Raw genomic sequence first — 25,239 nt, 5'->3', positions numbered from 1 at the left:
AGTTTCTATGTTTGGGTTCCTTTATTAGGAAGAGCTGCAGGAAATGTGACCTGCTATGACCTCAGAAGAAGACATTCTCTTGACTGAAATTCTTAGTTTTGCATTTTAAAGTCTAGTAAAAGTTATGGAATGATGAGAGTTGGGCATCATGTCGATTTTTTAATTCTCCTGGAAGTCACTGGTTGTGTTGCAAGTGCTTACCATTTGTAATTACCTACACTTACATGACAGACGGAACTGGGAATCAAATTAAGTAGCTGCCTTCTTTTATGATGCTAAAGAATCTCCAGCTTAAGACAAGATTGCCTTTTCCTTCCTAAAAAAAAAAAGACACAAACAATGACAACCCAAAATAGCTAGTCAGAAGTGACGACACTTTCTGAATGCTTGTCATTAACAGAGAAATAGAAAATCCTGCTTTTCTTCTTCCTTTAATTTCTCTCCCTTAAATACCTTGCTTCCTCCTAAAGCTGCCTCACCTCATTGCCCAGGAGAAATGCCCAGTAGCTCTGACAGTACCTCAGCACCACTGCAGGCTCCAGAGGGGAGGTGGCTTATGCAAAACATATTAAAGAAAAATCCTAAAAGTCACTGCAGCTTTTTCTGGTGAGTTATGCTGATCTTCCCTGTTGCTGTGAGCTGATGGGGAACGTCATGGCAAAGATATAACCACTCTTTTTCCTCCCACTATTTTTGCTGCAGTGAGAACTGTTCATTTCTGCTTGCATTTCGCCAGATAGCTTTAGAATTCTGGCTGAGCATTAGAGCTTCCTAAGGCTGGAAATAAGAGTTTAGAACCTGAAATTGGAGTTTGTACTTTGGCTCAGTAAAAACTGAGTTAATTTGCAGCATCCGGTGCCTGACAAGAATGTCAACAGACAATAAGATCTGACGATGTTTTAGAGATTTTTTTCTGTATGGATTCATGGGGGCAGAAGCTTTAATCTTTCTCTCTTGCTCTCTCCCTTCCAAAGCCAGCTGAACACATTACATTCAGCAGCGGTAGCTACTGAATCCGTGGTTATGTTATCCCCTGGAATCTTCCGTCTTCATTCCTAACTCGTCCTCTATTATTGACTGCCACTTACCAATACAGCTTAGTTTTGGCAAATTGGATGCATTGTTTTATTAGTGAGCCTAGCAACTTTAGATAGCCTGAGAAGATGTGAACAGATATCACAGGACCTGGAAGTAAGAGGAGGTGGTACTTCTCGGCCATGGAACTGCAGATCAACCCCAGGGGAACCCAGCTTACATTTTAGGGGACTTTATGAAACAGTGATACTTTGGTCTTGGTCCTATTTCACACTGACACTGAAAAGCAGAATGAGATGTGTTTGCAGTGATTTGTAATATTTGCCAAACACGGTGCTGCATCAGAATAGCCTGGAATACAGTGCAGAGCCCATATTAAACCTCCACAGGGAAAAGGGTTTCCTCTTCATTTGCGGTCTGCCGGATGCAATCCCATTGTAAAGTATCTAATAGGATAACAGCAGGGCTCTACAGAAACATAAGTAACTCATTGGTTAAATTTCAATTCTTCACCTTCCCCCCCCTCCATCCTTCCTGGGTGAGCTCATTCCACCCCCCTCCCTTTTTTTCTTTTTTTTTTTTTAACCCAGTGATTTAAAATGCTAGAAGGAAAAGCAACTGAAGTCTTAACTTTCAGATGCTGAATTCTCCGCTAATTGAAATTGCTGGGCACAATGCTATATATAGCCAATGAAGAGATTTTGAGCTCTCATTCAGTGCCTTCAAGACATGTCGTTTTGTAGTCAGAGAAAACAGAGATCAATGCATTTTCAAACTGACAGAGGGAACGGATGCTCCTTAGTAGCACATGCCCAGGACCGAGTGTGTGGGGCTTGCGCTGTGCTGAGAAGCTGAATACCGGTCCATATGCTCCTTATTTACTGCAATGTTCTTTGCATGTTACTGTGCACTCCGGACTAACGTGAAGGTAAGAGGAGGCGAGCCGGCAACTGAGCACAATATACATGTTAAACCAGCTGCAGAAAATGTCTACCTTGTGTAGCTTCAGGACTTTTTGGATTGCTGGCTGAGCAGGCAGATTATTACAGGTGGTTGCAAGGGCTTTGTTTTATTGTCGCCGTGCAGCCTCGCTGGGGGAGCATGTTGGAACGCCGCTGTGAAGTGACCTTCAGGTTTAACTGTTTGTAATTCAGGTTCACGCTCACACTTGGGGACTGGAGCAGGGGGAGGAAAAGATGAAAATTATGTAGGTAGGCCAGAATCAAGAAATCAGAGAGGGTAAAAAGCTATAGAGCATGCTTTAGATTAGTATTTAAAGTCTTTCTTTTTAAAAGTGCTGTGAGCTGCCTATGTTTGTGCAGCTTAATTGTTTGAGCTGGGGATTAAATCTAGTGGCTGTAATGGCTTCAGGATACGATCTGTGGATACCTGATCACCCTGCTCATATAAACACATTATTATCATTGCCAGTGGGTGATACTGAGCATACAAATCCTCAGCTCTGCCTGGTTTGGCTGCGTGGGTGCCTTTGCCCGGTGTTATCACCCCACTGACATTCACTTGCTGTGGCTAATGAGCCTCTGAAGTTGAGCCTAAGTTTGGGAGATTTGCCCCTTGTCAGGAAGGACGGCAAGATTATTGGAGAGGTTTTCTGACACTGTTCATTCAGTACTAAGCTGGTCAGACAGGCCAGCTGTGGAATTCCAGTTGCATAATTTAAAGTGAATTACATCCTCTGTTAGCATTTTGAACTTGTAATTTTGAAGGAAGTTCAAAAGGAAAGTGATTGCCTTTCAAAGAGAAAATGTTTAAAGGGCAGTTAAGACTTAATACCTAAAGTAAGATCTTAAAAAATATATCAGTGTAAAGTGTTTTCCCATTTTATTTTACTGGGGGAATATTTAGATATGTTTGGGACTAAAGTTTCATTTTCTATGTTTACAAGTTTTATTAAAGAACTCCCTGCTGCTCACTCTTTTGTAAGCTTTTTGTTTTCTATTTGAATTTCAAACAGGTAGTGTTTATGTTTTGATGACCCGTTCTGTTACAGCCACAGTTGGAAAGCACTCTGTGAAACATTTTGCAGACTTCTGCGAATTTACTTCTTACTACTTTTAAGGTTAAACTCAGCAATCAGTTTTTCCTTCCCATGCATGTGATATAGTAAACAATATGAAAGTGATGTTTAAAAGCCTAGAGAGACTGTCCAAATATCAACTTGCATTTCTCCCTCACTGTCTCTTGTTTCAAGTTATGGGTATGGCATGCACTGTTTTGTAAGCTCAATGAATTGTTAAACTTTTCCTTCTTCATCTTTTTTTTTGAAAGAGAAAGGTGCTTTTTATTCAGGGAAATCTCCATAAATAATTTCGATTAAGAGATCATTGTTTTAATATTTCATTGTTATATTTCAGAAGTACTACCAAAAAACCTGAGTCCAAAGTTTCTTTGATATGGGTTTTAAGAAATCTCCTTATTACTCTTTACTATCAGTGGTTTTTGTAGGGTTAGCTTTACATTTTAACCACATTTTACCACATTTAATATTCACATGCCAAGGAATTAAAAGTGTTTTGCCAACAATATCTTAATTCCAATGACTTTGGGATGATAAATTCTTAGCAATTTGGCTAACTAACCTGCATTGAGAGATGTGAAGACTTCTATACATTAATCAATAGGAACTCTAGCCATGTGCATTGCCACATGTACAGCCTTGCTTTGAGTAGCTTAACTTCAATTTTAAGTATGCTTATGCCCTTTCAATAATGAGGTTTTGCACTTTCTTGCAAATGTCATAATTTTCTTTTAGGGTTATCCTTTTCTTCTGAGAGAGCAAGTTTTGCAAAAGAGTTCACAAATCACATAGTCTGATACTATATCAAGTTTTGCAATAAAGTTGTACCAGATGTTTTTAGTTTTGTTTTACTTCATGTTATATTTTGAAAGCACTTAATCTTATTTCCATTATGCTCAGAATTACTTATTTGCTTAGTTCCGGTAAAGTCTCCTGCACAGTCTGTAACTTCTCGTGTTGCCATGATTCAACATGATCGGCGTTAGAGTGACCCAGAGCTTTCATAGGGTTCAAACTCAAAGGGTAACAGGAAAAGGGTGAAGGGTTTTCAGGAACCACTATAAAGGACACGTGGACAATAACAAGGTGGGGTGGAAACAGGGGGGGGTGGTGGACAGGGGTGGGGGGAAAGGCAGAAAACTGTGTTTGCACAACAATAAAAAAAGTTAAAAAAATTCAAAGGATAAAACCAATTTATCTATTTTTTTCTGCACTCACAATCTTTTATCCCAGAGTAATTGGACCTTTATAATATAGTGTAGTCAAAATGATTTTTTGAGAGTGATATGTTTTAGTATACTTCATATATGTTTTTATATAACAAGGCATTACATTTGGAATGATTACATATGTGTATATGTGCACACACATATTTAAGGGTATCAGAATGTGACTTATGGGTCATCGTTTATTCATTCATCTATCAGAAAATGTTTGAAGGACAATGATGATTTTTGCACTGTGCTAGAGTCTGGGAAACTAAGATCAATAGAAAACAATCCTTGCTTTCAAGAAGCTTCCAGTCTTGGGAAAGACACAGACATATAAAGAAGTTAAGTGCTGGGAAGTATTACAGGAGCAGGAATGAACGTCTACCCAGGACACTGTAAGGACAAAACAAAACAGAACGCTGGCTAATTTTGCATGGACTGGTCAAGAAAGGTTTTACTGTGAAGTCACCTCTGAATTGAATTTTGACAGCTAATGGGGTTTTTCCAGGCAGCCTGGAGTGACAAAGGTGGGCATGGTCGAGGGAAGGACAAAAGCCTGGAGCTAAGACGCACAGCACTTTGAACAGTTGCAAATAGTTTGAAATGGATGGAGCATGGGGCCTTAGAAGACTGCACACTGAACTCAAAGGGTGGAACAAATACTGTGAGAACTGACTGAGCAATCATCACAATCTAGCTCTAGAAATTGTGTTACTTACTTTTCCACCTATTTTTAGGAGAGGTTTCCACAGAAGGAAAAGAGATGAAAACTTCTAACCAAAGAGTATTATATATGTCCTGTGTTTTCTTGTTAGCTGTGAGTTGTTTGAATTTGGTCAACATTCATATCATATTGGCTTGGGGTCAACTTTTTAAAGAATGTGATTAGAACAATTTAACCTGATCCTGTTCACACAAAAAGGAGTAATGTGACCATTCCGTAGGGGTGCGATTCCTCTTCCATCTCAAACTGCCTGTGTCGTACACAGAGTGCCTCTTGCGTGGAACATACTGGAAGTTTGCTGCACCAGATGCGCACATCATCTTGTCTATAGAAACGGCTCTATTTCTTAAAGTAATGATATCGATCATAATAACTCACATCCAGGTGATACCTTTTGCTTTTCTAACTGGTTTTATGTTCTTCATCTCATTGTTTTCCTCCTTTCATCCTGCTACTATAACATACCCATATATACTCAGAAACCCACAGTCTCTGAAATATGAAAGGCAAGTATTAGACCCATTTCACAGAACAGACAGCCAAGGTAGAGAGAGAAAGTGCACAGTCACTCTGCTGCACAGGGTGTGTCAGGTGCAGCTTTGATACAGGTAGGGCTCAGGTCACCTGGCCCCTGATTTACTGACTTATTCTAGTAATCCTGCTGCCTATCCCATAGGCTCAAGATTTCTGTTTTTAGTTTTGAAATTCCTTGAGGGTAAATATAAGATTTTGGAAAAAAAAGTGTAGTGGAATGTTTTTGACACATGGGTTTTCACAATTCCAAAAGAACTATGTTTGCGTGTGTCTTCCCCATTTATTGCATAGAAACATTTTTTTGCACAAAAAAACTTTCTTAATTCAATATTTTTATCTATATAATAGGGATAAGAATAGCTCTTAGTAATTAAGAATTATATGCTATAAGGCATGTTAACACTGTAAAAAAAGTTCTTAGAATATAGTAAGTGCTCAGTCAGTTGAATTCATAGGTGATAAAGTTGAGGTCACCAAATAGGAATAAGACTTCAGAGTTACCGTCAGTAAGAATAGTGTTAAGAAATTATAAGAGTTGAGCCCAATTAAAAGATCCCTGTAATTAATAACAGATGTATTGAGATATGATACACCATCTCCACCTTTCTCACCATCACTACCATGTGTGCATGCGTGCCAACATGTAAGCTCCAGAGAAGTTGGGATTGCAGATTTTTTATTTTTTATTTACATTTATATCATCAGCATTATGAACAATTCATGTACATAGTAAGTGCTCCATAAATGTTTGTTAAATGTTGCATTACCTGTGTCCCCGATTTTTCTTTATTACTTACACAGTTTCATCCCAGATTTATCTTAATGCTTGTTAAATTGTTTTTGAGAGAAGGAACGAACAAAACCATGAACTTTGAAAGCGCATGGGCTTGGGTTTGGATCCTGGATTTGGTGGTCACAGGTCACTAACACTCAGCCACGTGCTCTCAGGGTCTGCACAGCCAGGTTGTAGAGCCAAGTTGGGGGGATCAGTAACTCAAACTACAACAATTTGTTGAATGCCTAAGCACTCTAGAATTCAGACATTCATCATGCTCATTTCTACTGAGTTTATTCAGTGAGGTTCCTCTTCTCCAAACCCCCCATCCTTTTCTGGCTCTGAGCATCTGCTGGAGTTGTTTCCTGCAACAGGACTTCTTTTCATGGCTGTGATTGTCTACATTCTGTCCTTTAAGAACTAGTGCAGGGTATCTTTCTTCTAAGAAGTTGGCCCTTGCCTCATTAACTCCCTTGCTTTCTCTCTCCTTTGATTTAGTGAGTGTAGTTTCTCCATCATTCGTGGCAATAAATCCTATATTGCCTTATGACATCACTTGCACATTTATCTTACATTGCCAGCTAATTTTTATTATGTTTAGTTATTGCCCTCTTCCTAACTAGATTTTAAGCACTTTGAGGGCAGGGTCTATATACTGTTTTCTTCATCTTTAGGAATTCCAAAAATGCTTGATTTACTGTTTGAAAGGGAAACTTTTAGAAATTCTATCTCCTTATGCTGCTGATGCCTACTCTTTGCTAGAGTCCATGATACATCCCACATATTGATGCTTTTAATAAACACATTATTTATTGTAGGCAGGTCTTGGACTCACGAATCAGAATTTTGGACAGTTTGCATAATCCCTATGGCTCATGCAAATCAGGGATGGTCCGTCTCAGGGTTCCAGTTAAATAATTACAGTATCTCTTTCAGCAGGTTAATACAGTACTAGTCCCTCATTGGCCCCCAAGTTATGGCCTCCAAATGGTTGTGAGCCTACTCAGTATATCAGGCTTATAATACCTAAGCCTACTCAGTATATTGAATGTGCAATTTCTAATGAGGCTGTTTAAATCAAATATTTTAAAAAATAATACAAGGGCTTAATTAATAAATAATAAAACCGCACAACGAATAACAGCAAAGACAGCTACTACTTGTCCAGCTCTCACTGTGAGCCATGGACTACACCAATAACTGAGCACATATTCTTCATATCGCTCCTCAGTGACCCGTGATGTAAGCCTTCTCGTTATCGTTACTGTAGAGATGAGGGAAACTGAAGTCCAGGAAACAAAAATAACTTGTCTAATGTCACACAACTATTAAATGTCTGGAAAGACAGCTTTTAAATCAGGTGCATTCCACTCTAAATAAATAATATAGTTATGCGAACTATAACTAACCAGTTTGTTGCCGACAACTGACGTCTTTTTTAAAATAAGGTAAGGAATCAAGGAAATAATAAAGTTACATGTTTTATATAGTATGACTTTACCATTCCTTTTTATTATGTCTGTCTTTTTTGCTTTTCTTTCTTATTAAAGTATAGTTGACATATAATAATACCTTGGTTTCGCATGTACAACATAGTGATTTGACATTAGCTTACCTTGCGAAGTGATCATCACGATAAGTTGAGTAAACATCTGTCACCATACAACGTTGTTATGACGTTATTGACTATTCCCTGTGCTGTATATTACATCCCCATGACTTATTTATTTTATAGCCAGAAGTTTATAGCTTTTAACCCCCTTCATCTCCCCCCACCCCCTCCCCTCCGGCAGTCGTCAGTTTATTCTCTATGTCCACGAGTTTGTTTCTGTTTTGGCTTTTTGTTTTGATTTTAGATTTCACATATAAGTAAAACTCTATTGTATTTGTATGACTCATTTTACTCAGCATAATACCCTCTAGGTCCATCCATGTTTCACAAATAGTAAGATTTCATTCATTTTTTTCTGGCTGAGTAATACGACCCTATATATATGTACCACTTCTTCCTTACCATTTGCCTTTGATGGACACTTAAGTTGCTTCCATAGTTCAGATATGGTAAATAATGCTGCAATGGACATAGGAATATATATGTATATCTTTTCCAATTAGTGTTTTCATTTTCCTTAGGATGAATACCTTGGAGTGGGTTGCTGGATAGTATGGTTAATAGTGTGGAGGTTCCTTAACCGCCACAGTTTTCTGTAGCAGCGATACCAATTTGTAATCCCCCCAGCAGTGATGGAGGGTTCCTCTTTTCCCCACATCCTCATCAACACCTGTTACTCATTGTCTTCTAGTAATAGCCATTCTGACATGTATGAAGTGATATCTCATTGTGGTTTTGATTTGCATTTCCCTGATGACTAGTGATGTTAAACATCTTTTTATATACCTGTTGGCAATCTCCATTCAGCTCCTCTTCCCATTTTCATGAGTTTTTTTAAATGTTGAATTGTATGAGCTCCTTATATATTTTGAACATTGGCCCCTTATCAGATTCATTATTTTCTCTCTGGTTTATGAGGTTCTCACCATGTTCATCCATTCTTCTCCTGCATTCAGTGAGCACCTCTATGACCACTACCTTTGACCTCGTTAGCTGGTAGACAGCTTATGACCATTTTCTTTAGTTCTTTTTTTTAGAGCTTTTGTCTTGCACTTTTGCTTGGAACATATTCCTTTTTGTACTTGTTTTGCCCAACTCTCTTTATTTGTTTCTATGTATTAGGTAGATCAACTTGTCTCATAGTCTTGAAAGAGCAGCCTTATGTAGAAGGTGTCCTGTGGGGCCCAAGGTCATAATCTCCCCTAGTCACCAGAGCCAGGTGCTCTAGCGGTGTCCCCTGGGGTGATTGCATGCACCCTCCTGCTATGGTTAAGCCACAATTGTTGTGGATGCTAGTGGTGAGAACTGGCTTTCAGGCCCCCGAGCTGTGAGGCCCAACTATGACTACTGCAGGCTTGTTGATAAGCAAGCGGAGCTGGACCCCAGTGCAGCTTTCTGTGAGGCCTGGCGGGAGTGCTGAGGGCAGCTGGTTGGAGGAAGGGCTGGACCCCCAGAGTGGGAGGGAGTTGCTTTGGAGAGGAATTTCTTGACTTCTTGCTAATAAATGATGGTTAGTGTCAAAGCATGAGGCTTTCTTAGGTATTCTCCATTCCTCCATACACCAAATATTTAGTGAGTATCTGTTATGTGTCAGACACTGACCTAGTTGCTAAAAATACAGGATGGAACAAAATAAACAATAATCCCTGTCTTTACAGAGTTTACGTGCCAGTAAGCTAGGTGAACAGTAAAGAAGAGAGTGAGTACAATGCAGTGTGTATAATGATAAATACTGAAAAGAAAGCAAAATGTGGAAGGAGTATCTGAAGTATAAACGTGGGAAGGGTCTTATCACTTTTAGAGAAAGTGGTTAGGGAGGGTCTCACTAGGAAGGTGACTCTTGAGTAAAGACCTACAGGACTGTGAAGGGAGCAACAAAGTTCTGTAGGAAAAGGTAACAGACAGTGAAAAGGCCCTGAGAAGGAAGCCACCTGTTATTTCAATGAATGTCTAAGAAGCCAGGATGGCTGTCAAGAGAACGTCAAAGTGAGCAGGTCATGTAGGGCTTTCTTTGTAGTTTGGCTTCTTCTCTCAGTTAAGTGGGAAGCCAGCAGGGTTTTGAACAAAGGAGTCATGCTTTGTCTAATGTTTTAATAAGGTCACTCAAGCTTGTGTGTTGAAAAGAGACTTTAGAGAGGTGAGGGCCAGAGCAGGGAGACCACCCAGAAGTTCCTGCAGTAATTCCGGTGAGAGATGTCAATAGATTGGATCTGCTTGGTGCCAGTGAGACTGGGGACAAGTTGTCCAGATGTGTGTGTAATGTAACTTATAATTTAACTTTTTAAAAATATTTTACTTATTTGTTTCTAGAGAGAGGGGAAGGGAGGGAGAAAGAGAGGGAGAGACACATCAGTGTGTGAGAGACACGTTGATTGGTTGCCTCTTGCATGCCCCCAACTGGGGACCTGGCCCACAACCCAGGCATGTGCCCTGACTGGTCATTGAACCAGTGACCTTTTGGTTCAGAGGCAGTCAATCCACTGAGCCACACGAGCCAGGGCTTAACTTTTGATATTTGTCTTCTTCTTTGTCTTTTCAGCCCTAATACTGAGTTCTCTTCAGCTGTTGGGTACTGATTCTCAGCTCTTCTGTATTTGATCAGTATTAATTAGAGGAAAATGCTTTGAAAATATGGTTGACATTGCAATTTTACTAATTTTTAATCCTCTGAATATTTGAATGGTTAATTGCCCCAAATTTATGTCATATATGTACATTCAAAGCTCCATTTTATTTTTGGCTTCAGATCTTTAGATCCTCAGTGGACACCCCACCCCAGTTCTGAAATGAATCTATTCTAAGCTACTCAAGTGCCAGAACCATGCCCTACACGCATTTGTACCCCATTGCTTTGCATGTGGCCAGTGACCAAATATTTGCTGAATGAGTGACTGACTCAATGAATGTTATCCACTAACATAGCTGGACACATTTTACAAAGTGCCTCTTGGGATTAGGCATGGTACCATCAAGTAAGAATAGGTACAGAACAAGGAGAATGGATTTGCTTTCAACAAATTTCTTCCCAAATGGCAAATTATTGCCTCTTTTATGACAGTATTTCTCCAACACCAGAATCTCTACGCAGCCTGGAAGTGCAGATATGACCCTAAGTAAACTCTTATCATAAGACAAGTTTGGCAAACAATTTCATGGCTCATGTTGGGAATTAAAGCGGTGAGTCAACAAGTTGTGTCGTGAGAAACTGCCGTGTGTTAATATTTGCTGAAGTAACATGTATATCCATTTTTTTTCAAACTTTTTGGATTGAAATCCACAGTAAGGACATAAATCAAAAATTGTAACTGAGTACAAATTTCACAAAGCAATATTTAACTTTACCAAAAGAAATGCATCCTGATATTTCTATTCTATTTTCGCATTTTAAAAATATGTTTTATAATTTTGGTCAAGATTTACTAAATGTATTATAATCAAAAAACGGTTGAGGAAATATAATTCATACTGACCTATTTAAAACTGATTTCTTAATTTACCTCCATTGATGAGTTTGAAAGGCTACAGAATGGGTCATGACTCACAATTTGAAAAACACTGTAACATGTTTCCTGCATTAAAGAACATGCATCCTCAATTAAGAATATGCAAATGAAGGATGACAAATTACAACAGTCAACCAACACTAAGCAAGAAATATGCATAAAAAAATCCCCACATTGAGTTGCTCTTCCTATAGCCTATAGTCTTGTCCAATTACCAATTATTATACTCATTCGGAAATTGGTGGATTAGCACTGCCCTGGCCATTAAGATTTAGCCTGTCCTCCTACATTCCTCGGCATGCCTAGTGGCAATTGCTAATGTTTATGGAGGATTTGTGATGTATGAGGTACTAATGGTTTTATTTTTCAGCCTCTTTGCACAGGTGAAGGGACTGAGCCTCAGAGGTTCAGTTGTTCCGGGCCTCAGAGCGAGTAAATGCGAGACACTGGAAGCAGCCCCTGCTCAGGACAGGCCAGTGCCTGGATGAACACCTCTCTTACTCCAGACCCTTGCTCTGGCGCTCGGTACCCTGACCTTTTGACTCCCTTCTTCAAAGGGGCTGTTTTTGTCTCTTTAATTTCGATGACTCTGTTAAACTGTCTTTTGGCTTGTTAGTTTTAGCATCCTCAGATCCCAGTTCCCCCTCATTTGGGTGTTTCATAGTCTATCCTTTAGCCAGGGCCCAGAAGGATTCCCATGGGTTTGACAACCTATATCCCCCCATGAATCTGGGTTGCTTACACTTAAGAGACATTCATAACCAATGGAAGTATGGACACCTTTTAAAAGAGGCCTATCCACTCACCTGTGCACTAGTTATTAGTATAGTAGATAAGGTAATAAAACTCCTCAGGTTGAAATGGTATTGCTTGGATAGCTCTTGAGAATTAAAAAAGGAAAGAGGAACAATAAAACAAAGAAACAGTTGACACCTGGAAAAGTTTGGCCATACATAATTCTCAAATTTAAACTAGATCTTTCCTTTTTGTTTAGATTCATAAGAGACTTTGGTGCTTTCAAAGTAGGCAGCAATTTAATTAAAAGAAGCTGAGAGAATGTTTTCCTTTAAAATGAAAGTTAGATAGATAGTAGGAGACAAATTCTTGAGCTATGTTTTATTTATTTATTGTTTATTTTCTACTGGGTGTACTTAGATTTACGCATTCTTTTAAAAAGCATACATAGATTATTTATTTGTAAAGGATCTACCTAGATTTATTTATTTATTTAAGGCTGCACCTGGAGTGAAAGGAGGAAGTGAGGCCATGAGGAGTGCAGTAGCAGTATGGACGGGAGGGAGGAAGGTGCATTTCTGAAGCAGATCCCTGAATCGTGTTTGAGTAACTAAAAGAGACCTTCATATTTGTGTTGGATGTTTAGTAGATTAAGTTATAGTCTGTACTTGTTCAAACTTTTAGGAAAAGTAAACTAAAGAGTCGGTTATCAATGAGTTCAGGATGCATTGTGTTTTTCAACTGTTTTGAAGATTGTAAAAGTAACATATGCTCATTATAGAAATTATGGAAAGTACAGAAAAGGACAAAAACTTGACTTGTTCATAACCTTGCCACACATATATAAAAGCTCTGTATTTTTTTTCATTTATTTCTTATGTACTTGTGTGTGTGAATGAGTATGTGGTATGTACGGAAGTCATCTAGGATCAAGATGTACTATTTTATGCTGTGTTTTTGCTCAATACCAATCATAAGAACATTATCATGTCATTAGTAATTCTGCATAAGCATCTTTTTAAAAGGCCGCACGATAGGAAAGCTTTTTTAAGTAAATTAATAAAGGTAGTCAGGGACTGAAAGCATTGTTTTTCTTAGACCATTAGACTTCAGCAGAGGATAGAAAGCTTTCAAGTGTAACCTTCAAATAGCTTTGAAATGAGATGCAGTTTCAAAAAAATATATGGTGAGTCTGAATTTCAAAAGGATCATTGCCATAGTAGTTCAAACAGGGAAAAATTGTATACTCAATGCAAATACATTTCTGCTAGTCCCCTAACACTGTTTCTACATCCATTCTACCAAATAATGTGATTTGAGCTGGTTGCGTGTGTGTGTGTGTGTGTGTGATTATTTTAAACAGAAGACAACTGACAAATTCCTCTTTATCACTCTTCTCTTAGGCATTCAAAGTGGAAACACTGAAGTCATTTTTAACCTCTACAGCCCCCCATGGAAATCTAATCAATACACACATCCTTTAGAGCCTGCCTCCGAATGATTTCTTCTACCTCTTGCCTCCTCTATCTCTTCTTCCATGGAGGCCCTCATTGCCTCTCATTGTAATACCACGGGAACATCCGGGCTGGCTTCTCTGCTCTGCCTGTGTTTCCTCTCCAAATTTATCCTTTGAATGGTTGCATCAAACTTATTTTTCTAAATCACAGGTGAGAACTGGTTATCCATTTCTGTGCTCAAGAACTTTCTGTGTTTCCTACTGTCACCAAAATTCCTCTTTCTCACGTTCTGGCCTCATCTACCTTTCTTCCATCATTACTTTCTGCCGGGTCTCCACTTACATGCAACGTGTGCAGCCAGAATCCGGTCCGGCCATGTATCCAGCCACGGTTCGCACCACAGGGGAGAGGTGAGGAAAATAGGGTGTTTGGTAGAAATCTGGGTTTGAAGTCCATCATCTCCTCTTATGAAAGAGTCTGTAACACTTTTAGGTGAGTAAATCAGTGTTCCTGATGTTTGATTTCGAGATGTCCTACCGAGATGACAACATCTCAGTATCATGGTGTCATCCAAATGTCACGAGCAGGGCTTCAGACAGGCAGAGCCTCAGAGATGTGCGGGACCCATTCGGGACATGTTTAAATGTTTTAAGAAACTCAAGAAGTGCCAACGGAAGCAACGAAGAGGATTAGCTTTAAACGGAGTGGTTGTGAACTTGCTTGTATGGGTGTAAATTCCCTTACAGTGTACTTTGAATCCGGGGAAAAGGAGCTAGGATACGACTCCTTTTAAAAATTTTGGAGTTTATGAGATAATGACTATAAAACAACGTTTAGCCTTATAGCTGAAGAAGTAAGAAAAATCCCTCTCAATGTCTGTAATTATACATTTCCCAACAAAGATTTCTATGTGATAGGCAACCTTAGTTAACCAAATAAAAGGCACTCTAAATTTCTCTGTAAACTAACCACAAAATTTGCAAAATTGTTTCCTTGGTTGTCAGGGGTCTCTAATCCTGAAAAGATTGAGATTAATTAGAGCATAATGAAGTAAATTAAACCTTTAAATTAATATTTTTGTGTTATGTAATAATTGTATGTATTTGCTAGTGTATTTATATTTTTAATTTAATCTTTATTGTATTTTTTATCATTATCATTTAATCCGCTTATACTCTCCTCCCCCCAGCAATCACCACACTGTCATCCATGAGTCCATTTTCCTTTTTGTTCAATCCCTCCCCCACTATTTGTCATTGTATTTTTAAAGAGAATTTGCTAGTTTGGAATATTTAACAGATTCCTTTTAGAATGTCAAAGAATTGATTTTGAGCTGAGATTTTAAGATGAAAGATAAAAAATCTTACCATTTGTAAATTGGAATGTACAAGTAAACCTAAAACTCCTTATGTTTTAATTACCAGGTAGAAAAAATTATTTAAATACTTGGGAAGGCTTCTTTGTAATTCAACGGAACTACTTTAAAAGAAAATTTAATATATTAAATTTAAAAATGAAATTTAAAATATTTAAGGAGAATTTGTCATAAAAATGCCCTTCATGATGATTATAAAAATTTCTCTAGACTTATAAATAGGAGAGTATGTAGTGGTACCCCAGTAGTCATTAACTGGCACCCCAGTGAATTCGTTCCCAACTCCTGGGGAGTGCCGAAACCAACGAGAACTGAAACTGACTCGTGCAAGTTCTAGCAAGTGCCACAAGCCCCGGGCGCTGAGTGCCGAAACATTTTTTTTTGTCAAAATGTGATGAGTACAAGGTTTGAAGAGTGCTGAAGCCGATGAGTGCCAAGGTATGACTGTAAATATAAATTGAACATTAAAGATTAAGTAAAAGTCTAGGCTTTGAATCTATAATTTAAAAAAATTAGGTTTTAATATTTTGCAATCTAAGAGAGCTTCAAATAATATCCCAATAAAATATCCTTAAAACAGCACCAAAACACACACATTGCACCTTGTAGGGTTGTTACAAAGCATATGTGGAATAATCTGTATGAAAAAAACACTGTAGATTCTAGAACATTGTAAAAAAGTTTGTCATTATTTCTTTTTAATTGATTTTGCTCAGGCCGTCGCTTCAGTTTAGGAAGGTATTCGGCTTTTCTCCCTCGTTCACATAATGGATCCATCAGACTCTCCTCGTTATTATTTTCTCCTAGAAGGACCTTCTCTGTTTCCTGTCCTTTCGTTACTTTATATCACTTCGTATAACGAGCATAATGCTTATTATACCTTTTATTTAGCGTAGTACTTTGTATTACTAGTGTATCATATGTATCTCTTGTACCAGAGATGTTTATTCATGTTTGTTTTCTTTACTGGAACATAATTCCATATCTTCTTTAGTTCATTTCTTTTTCAAGCAAACACTGAGTCTTCCCTATGTGCTTCACGCTGCATCTGTACGAGGAGCAGAGCCATGGTGAAGACCTGGTATCTGTCTTTGTGTGGTAGGTAGTGCGACGCTGAGCTGAATTGAATATGAAATAAAAAATCTATTCTGTGTAAAGAAAATTCTCTAGTAAAATTTTTACAAAGGCAACTGGTTAGTTTGAAAAAATTTAGTTAATGCAAATAGGAGATAAGAAGAATTCAAAATGCATTAAAGAAAAATTAGGACTTGGCCAGCACAGGGAAAAACACTCATTGTTTTGCCTTAGGTTTACAGCATTGTTTCAGTTCAGATAAATAAGTTAGAGGATGGTTTTGCAAAGTGATTGGAGCAGTAGAGGCTGGGGGCGGGTGGAGACTGGCGAGACAGACTTGTGGTCTGTAATGAGATTCCCTCCCCTGTCAGGGCCGTGCCCACCCTCATTATGTGGACTCTGTGGCCCACCTCCCATTCCTTCCCTTCCTTCCAGTCCATCACAATCAGCGAGCCTGTTTTCCCCTTCCTCTCGTCCAGCAGTCAATAACATTGATTTTCACAGCACTAGGTGATTCTTACCTCTTCCCTCATTATCAGCTCCTTCAGGGCTAAACAAAGTCAAGTTCCCTGGTGTGTGCCACAGTCTGCAGATCCTGTAAGACAGAAATGGCTAGAGGCAGGACGTAAGGCTCTGGCTGGATGGGAGGGTCGGCCAGTGCCCTGAAATCCTTCAGAAGTGTCTTGGGCAGAATATTTTTACACAAGCTTAAGTTAAGGAATAATATATTCTCCAGAGAGAAGGAGCACGTAAAATGTCTATCTTCTTCGGTGCAGTTCCATTGAGTAAGCTGACGGATGGAAAGCCTTGAGGTCCCATTTCCATGTGTAATTCTTACTGAACCTATTCAAATACACAGATACTACTTCTAGGGATGAGGCCAGTTATTTGGAATGAGTCAAAGAACAGTAACACCTCGCAGGGCCATTGATAGTGTGTTGCAGAAGAAAAGAAGCAATTTACTCATGGAGTGATTATTATGTACTGGGAACGTCATAATCTTTATTTATTTTAATCCCTATAAAATCCTGTCAAGTGAGTATTACTGCTCCCATTTAACAGACTCTAAAATTAAAACTAGGGGCACATTCATGTGACCAAAATCACATAGCAGAAAGATGTCCCATATATGCCACACTGCTCTCCAGAGCCACTGACTTTTCTTGTTGAGAGTTTCTGCCAAAGCTTTGATAATCAAAAGAGTGGAGACACGCTTCTCTCTTTAATGATGAAGGGGAAAGTGTTGGAATCAATTTTGATTCAGTGGTTTTATAAGGGAATGAAAGAGTTTAGTTGCTTAGCCAAGGGGAAAAGTGACTGACAGAAACTTCAAGGACTATGTAGAAAGATTTCACCCCAGATAGTAAAGAGGTGCCTAGACATCAGAAGAAGAGTTTTGGGTTTCTGGATTACTCAGACTATGATGCTCTGAAATGTTATGTGACAAAGCAGGGTTAGGTCTGGGATTCCTACCTCTTGACTAGCACAGCCCTGTGTTTGAATTCTTCTCTCCCTCTTTCCAGCAATGTGAGCCTGGGCTAGTTATGTAGCCTCAGTTTTCTCTTCCATAGAATGGGATGCTAATGCCTCTCCCATACGCATAGATTTTATCATATGATTTACATGGGCTAATATTTCTAAACCCTTCAAGTTTCTTCTACATGAGGGAAACCAAGTCAATGGTGGATTCTTTTGTTATTCAGTAGTGTCCAACCACCTCCCCCAACTAAAATAATGTGAAAGTTAATTTCCACTTTTCCTTTCTGCTGAGGTGTAACTGAGGGAAATGTTAGTACTCCCAAGGGAAATGACTTAGGAATCAAAGCCCTGACAATCAATATCAATCATCTGTAATAGTGAGTTTCCAGCATAAACCTCTATGTGGTAGAGGAGTGTGAGTATCCCTGGGGCTGACTAACAGTTTCTGAAGTTACATCCTAAGGGCTGTGGTGTGCAGTAGAGTAGCTCCCAGCTACATGTGGCTAACGAGCTTGAAATGCAGCTTCTACAGATTGAGATGTATTATATATGTGAAATACATAGCAGTTTTTGAAGACTGAGCATGGGAAAAACGGTAAAGTACCTCATTAATAATTTTTGATTACATGTTGAGATTATATTTGGACATAATAGTATTAAGTGTAATAGAGTATTAAAATTAATTTTACCTGTTTCTTAGTACTTTATTCAATGTGGCTACTAGAAAAATTTTAATTACATATATGGCTCAATTTTGGTTCTACATGAGGGGGGTGTGTGTGTTTGTGTGTTTTTAAATCATCCATACTTGCAAAATGTTATCATGTGTTGGAAATGCCATTCCTTAACACTTCTCTAAACCTCCCCGCTAGTCATATGTTGATTTAAGGTGTAGCCCTGCTAAGGACTAAGGACTCCTTTTGGCCTTTTGCCTTTTTCAAGGTGAGATTTGTAAATGGCTCTATTTTTCCCCAAAATGGATTATAATTTTACATACCTAAGTCCTGCATATAGACACCTTCATTTTAGCGTTGCAAATCTACACTAATTCAAAGAAAGAGAGAATGAACATTTTAGTTTGCCATGTCTTGGGTTCAATTCCTTTCTTTGCTTCCATGTATTTATGTCAGGACAGGAAACAACCTGAATACATAGAAATCTGACTCTAAATAATGTTAGGACTGTATAAATGTAACTACTCCTTACCTGTTAAGGAGTTGAAATTGCATTCGGCCCTTTGAAGGCAACCGCGAGGCTGATGTGGCCCCCAGTGAAAATGAGCCTGACACCCCTGCCCTGGCCCGGTGGCCTGACTCCTCCCATTTTGTTCTCACTGCTGCCATATATATTCCAGTCTGCAGAAGTAACAGACCTACTCATACTGGTCCCTCATATTCGCAACCACTGATATAAGTAGATTTTAAAATCATATAATGGAAACTCATTTATGTATTTATTCAACTTTTATTTATTGCAAATGAACTATGTTTTAGTCACAGAGGCAGACATCTTCACATGTATCTTTGGTTGTTATTTAAATCTCTTTCAGAGCTGAGGTAACTAAAACTAACAGACATTAAGCGACCGCCCTACACCCCAAAGTCATTGCCTGTAAATAGTAGATCAAGCACTTCAAGCTGGAGTCTTTACAATGTGATAACTTGTGCTCATTCTATGACACCCACTACTGATCCCAGAGTGTAAAAGAGATTGTAGCTCACAGTGCTTAAGATTGGGGAAACCAGGGGCCTGGCCCAGTAGCTCAGTTGATTAGAGCATTGTCCCAGAATGCCAAAGTTGCCATTCCACCCCAAATTCCCAGTTGGGTCACATATAAGAGCAATGAATGTGTCAATAATAAATTAAAAAAAAAAAGTGAGGGAAATCTGCAGTCAAACTACCTAGGTTCAAATCCACATTCTACTACTTGATAGTCCACTGATCTTGGGCGTGTGACTTACCATCACCAAGCTTTTGATTTCCTCATCTATAAAATGTGGGTAATTATGTTGCTCAGTTTATGGGGTTATATTAAGGATTATATAAGTTAATCCATACAATGGTTTTAGTAGAGAATTCTGTAAGTAATAAGAGCTCAGTAAACAAATATTATTGTTATTATTAGTATCAAAAGCAATAGTATTTGGCTGTGGCTCTTTATGATAATTATTAGTATTAGCTACCATATTAGGTATTTTAACTATATTAATTCTACTTTTCACAAGAAATCTGAGGTACATGGTATTATTCATTTTTATAAAAAAGGAAATTAAAACTTTTTTAAAACCCTCACCTGAGGATGTGTTTATTGATGAGAGAGAGAGAGAGAGAGAGAGAGAGAGAGGGAGAGAGAGAGGGAGAGAACACATCAATGAGACAGAAACAAAATCAGTTGCCTCCCATACATACCCCAACCAGGGGTTGAACCTGCCTCCTAGGTATGAGCCCTGACCTGGAATCAAACCCGCAACCTTTTTGGTGTACAGGGACACCTCTCCAACCAACGGAGCCACCTGGCCAGCACAGGAAATTAAAACTTTTAAATGCGAGAACCAAGAGGGCAGCGTAGGTAGACACACTGTGCCTCCTCTCACAACCAGAACTGACAGAGAATTGAACAGCAAGGGGGTCCGACACCAAGGAAATAAAAAATAAACATTCATCCAAACCAGTAGGAGGTGCAGAGATAGGCACTGGGGTGGAGAGGACTCGCGTGGCTGTGGCGGGAACGAGACTGGCGGAGTGTGGGATGAAAGGGGCAGGCAGTCCGAGCACTAGCAGACCCTGTGGCCCCACATTCGCGCACAGATAAACCAAGAGGGCCGGACTCAGAGTGGTGGAGAAGGGGGCAGGCAGAGCGATGTGTAGCACCCTGGGGCCCCACATTCGCACATAGATAAACCGGACTAACGGTGGGGATCGAAGCAGACTGAGCAACCCAGGGCTCCAGCTCAGGGAAATAAAGCCTCAAACCTCTGATTGAAAACGCCCGTGGGGGTTGGGGCGGCAGCAGGAGAGACTCCCAGCCTCACAGGAGAGGTCGTTGGAGAGACCCACAGGGGCCTGGGGCATCCACAAGCCCACCCACTGGGGAACCAGCACCAGAGGGGCCCAGTTTGATTGTGGGTATCGGAGTGAAAGACTGAAATCCAGAGGAGAGTGAAGCAGGCGCCATTGCTCCCTCTGGACCCTCCCCCATGTAGAGCATCAGAGCACAGTGACCAGCGTTACCCCGCCCCGGGGAACACCTAAGGCTCCGCCCCTTAAAGTAACAGATGCGCCAAGACAAAAAAATGGCTCAAATGACAGAACACTTCAAAGCTCCAGAAAAAATACAATTAGCGAGGAAGAGATAGCCAACCTATCGGATGCACAGTTCAAAACACTGGTTATCAAGATGCTCACAGAATTGGTTGAATCTGTTCAAAAACCAGATGAAAAAATGAAGCCTATGCTAAGAGAAACAAAGGAAAATGTACAGGGAACCAATAGTGAGGCGAAGGAAACTGGGACTCAAATCAACGGTGTGGACCAGAAGGAAGAAAGAAACATCCAACCGGAAAAGAATAAAGAAACAAGAACTCGGAAAAATGAGGAGAGGCTTAGGAACCTCCAGGACATCTTGAAACGTTCCAACATCTGAATTATAGGGGTGCCAGAAGGAGAAGAGGAAGAACAAAAAATTGAAAACTTATTTGAACAAATAATGAAGGAGAACTTCCCTCATCTGGCAAAGGAAATAGACTTCCGAGAAGTCCAGGAAGCTCAGAGAGTCCCAAAGAAGCTGGACCCAAGGAGGAACACACCAAGGCACATCATAATTACATTACCCAAGATTAAACGCAAGGACCTACATCCAAGAATCCAAGATTACTGTATCCAGCAAAGCTATCATTTAGAATGGAAGGGAAGATAAAGTGCTTCTTCGATAAGGTCAAGTTAAAGAAGTTCATCATCACCAAGCCCTTATATATGAAATGTGAAAGGGAGTTACCTAAGAAAAAGAAGATCAAAAATAGGAACAGTAAAAATGACAGCAAACTCACAGTTATTAACAAAATAACTGTGACCACACCTAAAACAAAAACAAGAGCAAACTAGGCAAACAACTAGAACAGGAACAGAACCATAGAGATGGAGATCACATGGAGGGTTGTCAATAGGGGAGTGGGAGGGGGAGGGGGGGGAAGGTACAGAGAATAAGTAGCATAGATGATAGGTGGAAAATAGACAGGGGGAGGGTAAGAATAGTGTAGGAAATGTAGAAGCCAAAGAACTTATAAGTATGACCCATGGACATGAACTATAGGGGGGGAATGCGGGAGGGAGGGGGTGGGCAGGATGGAGTGGAGTGGGGGGGGAATGGGACAACTGTAATAGCATAATCAATAAATATATTTTAAAAAATAAAGTAAACAGAAACTAAAAAAAATAAAATAGAATAAAACTTTTAAATGCAAGATAATACAGTTGATAAGGGATAGAGCTGGAATCAGAATAAAAATCTGGTTAATTCCAACTTCCTCCTTATTATTCCATTCCAGCTCCTGGAATTTCTCCCCGCCCCCCCACCCCGCCACCATAAGTAGCTATCTCTTCCCAAATAAAAGCTCGCGGAGTTGGATTCTCTCATTAATGCTGTAACTGGAGCCTTAGAGGGTAAGACGTGCATGAAAGCTTATGTGCAGCCCTTCATCTGCAACAGTGGTGAACTACAATTTTGGTCCTCCTACCTCCCACTCATTTGCACTCTTGCTTGGTAAGGCTCCTCTGGTATGTGAGTCTGTCATCACTGCAAACCTGTGTTTCATCCTCAGCTCAAGAATGCCATCTCTGTTTCCACCAAAGCTCACTGCCCTGTAGGCCTAGGGGGGAAGAGCCTTGCTCAGCACACGAAGCCTAGCTTCCATGACTTGATCTGTCAATGTATTGCTATATAATTTTGGAGGCTCATGAAATAGTCTGATTCTTTTATTACATTGTTTTGCTCTACAAAAAATTTTACTTGCAGTCCACAACACTTTTGCAAATGCCTTGATTTTTCTTCCACCTGTACTATTGCTATTCTTTTACAAGGTGCCTTTTCTTTCTTGCTGGGACTACTGTAGTATGTTTCTCACTGAGGCTCCCTTCATCTTTCCGTGACCCACTCCAGTCTGTTTTCCTAACGCACACAGACAGTTTTCAGATACAAATTTGATCATGCCACACACCTGCTTAAAATGTTTAAAAGCTTCCCTTTGTCCTAGTGTGTCTTACAAGGTCTTGTGAGATGGGGCTCCAGCCTGCACCCCCAGCTGTCCTGTCTCCCACAGCCCTGTTTTTCTCTGTGTGAGTTACACCTTCCTCACTTTAGTTCCTCATACCATCAGGTGTCTCTCTATTATAGACTTTGCTGTATTCCCTCATTGGAATGTCCCACAACCCTTCAACTGGTTAAGTCCTACTCATCTTTTTTTCCCCTCTAATTTTATTGTTGTTCAAGTACAGCTCTTTGCCTTTCCCCCCCACCCCAGCCTAACCCTCAGCCTTCCCCACCTCCCTTCCATTTCCATCCCCCTTTTTTTTTAAGTCCTACTCATCTTTCTGATCTCATCTTAAACCTCTTTCAAAACAGCCACCCTGCCCCCTCTGTTCTAGATCTGGCCCTCTGTATAAACTCTCCTATCATCTGAACGCATGCTTTATAGAACTTACCACACTTTGCTAAAATCTATGTAATTCTTGGATCATTTGATTGCTGTTTCCCAACTTGATTGCAATGCATGGTGTTAGGAACTATATCAGTTTTGCCTGCATTCTATCTGCAGCCTGAGACAGTACTCGATATAAAATATGTACCTATATAAGTATACACTGTATAAGTGAGTAAATAAATGACTTTTGTACTGTCTCTCAAAAGTGGTTAAAGCACACTGATTTAATATAAGTTTCCTGCATCATTGGTCTTGAATCTTAAAGAAGCTCATTCCTCTGTTTGTGGAAGTTAACTCTGGTGAGTAAGGAAGGTACCCACTTACTTGCTCCTCCCAGGAGCCCAAATATCATCATGTATCGTAAGTAGACCCATTGGTGGTTCTCAGAGGTGGTTATTGTGTAGTGAGAGTCTGTTTTTCTGCTATCTTACATGCTTTACACGCATAATAATTTCTTCATCTTCACAACTATAAAAGCAATCATTTAAACTCAGTTTTGCTGACTCTAAAACTTTTGATCTTTCCTCTATATCAATGTACCTCGAAATTTATTGTGGTTAAGAATCATCAGGATGGCTTGTTACCGTAGAGATTCCCGGGCCCTACTCTCACAGACAGTGGTTTTTCAGGCTTGGGGAGGGGCCAGAAACACCGTGCCGCTGCTTCTGCTCCGTGAAGCGCACGTGGAGCAGCTCTGTGCTCTGCCTCATGCCCCAGCGACTTCTGATATCCCAGCCCTGGCGATACTTCTCAGGCAAGCTGTTTAACTTCTTAGTTTTTTATTTTCTGCTCTGTAAAGTAGAAAAAGTGAGAGTATCAGAGAGATATTTAAAGAACCATGTTGATAATTTGTTACAAAGAGTACATAAAAACCCAACATTGATATTCTCTGTTTAATGTTTCATATCTCAGTTGTAAGGAGTTATGGGTAGGATAAATGACAAAAGAAAACAAAATTTTTAAAAATAAGCCATCAGATTATTTTCTTAAAATTATTGTATCTCCTGTCCCAGATAATATATTTTTGTTTGATAATACATCCATCATCTCCCCCTTTTTGACCTGGAGCATGGCACTTATTGCCTCCCTGGGCTCTGCGTGTGTTACCTGTGTCGTGGGTAATGGGCAACAGACGTGTCAAATCAACAGATGCTTTTTGTCTGTCACAAGCACACACCCTGACCCTCCTGCTCTATTTTGTTATATGTTAGTTAATTTCTCAGGTATGGAAAACAAAACAAAAAATACTTGTCTTATTTTTATTTCATGATGAAGGTGAAAAAAAGCAAGAAAGAAATTTAGATCTGTTATTAAAGACTATGAAACTCTCACAGCATATTCCTAAGGCTAATATTTTAAATCACATTTGACTGATGAACTACTTAGATACCCCACGTGACTCCATTAGCATAGTTGTTTGTGCTGAATTTGTTAAACTAGGCATCTTAGCCTAGACTAGGCTTTAAATTCCAAGCGAGATTTGTACAAAGCACTTCTAGTCTTTAAAGGAATCAGGTTTTTATCATTGGTTTAATTTGCAATAATTCAGAGAATATTGGCTCTAGAGCTGGTATGAAGAAATCTGTGTCAGGGACATTTTAAATGCACCACGTGTACACAGCCAGCAGCTCCAGCCTGTGGGGACTGTGCAGGTCAGGTGGCTCAGGATTTCAACAGACGAATCATAAAGGAAAGAAAAAGATGAGTATGGAAACCTGTGAAGTATAAGAGACCTAGAAGACAACTAAACTGTAGTGTCCAGGAATACATAGGTGGGTGAACAGACTATATAAACAAGTACAAGGAAGGGGGTGTTGTAAAAGCCAGGACATGGTTCCTTTGAAGGGAAGGAGGTTTTGATTGGCTTGAGGTACATGGAGACTTCTGTGGTGTCTGGCACAGTTCTAGTTCTTGACCTGAGAGGTGGTTACAGGGGATTTTCCTTAACTAATTCATCAAATTATACATCTGCCATGATTATCTGTGTCTCT

At 39.6% G+C, this 25,239-nt stretch overlaps 2 protein-coding genes across 4 annotated transcripts in view; both read left to right on the top strand.

Moving 5' to 3' along the window:
- The window catches only part of LOC123477915 (disks large 1 tumor suppressor protein-like), a 597,612-nt gene that overhangs the window by 545,085 nt on the left and 27,288 nt on the right, over positions 1 to 25,239 (top strand). The window lies entirely within an intron of this gene.
- The window catches only part of DLG2 (discs large MAGUK scaffold protein 2), a 1,324,826-nt gene continuing 1,301,205 nt past the window's right edge, over positions 1,619 to 25,239 (top strand). For 2 of the 3 annotated variants that reach the window (XM_053925677.1, XM_053925676.1), the window contains exon 1: positions 1,644 to 1,963. In XM_053925677.1, coding sequence (XP_053781652.1) covers positions 1,922 to 1,963 — 42 coding nt within the window. In that variant the 5' untranslated portion in view covers positions 1,644 to 1,921. Of the gene's footprint in view, positions 1,964 to 25,239 lie in introns of all 3 variants that reach the window. The other variant, XM_053925682.1, reaches the window with a different exon arrangement.

The sequence above is a fragment of the Desmodus rotundus genome, chromosome 5, assembly GCF_022682495.2.
Source record: "Desmodus rotundus isolate HL8 chromosome 5, HLdesRot8A.1, whole genome shotgun sequence".
Lineage (NCBI taxonomy): Eukaryota > Metazoa > Chordata > Mammalia > Chiroptera > Phyllostomidae > Desmodus > Desmodus rotundus.
The sequence above is the reverse complement of the archived record's forward strand: the minus strand, read 5'-3'. Positions and strand labels throughout refer to the sequence as shown.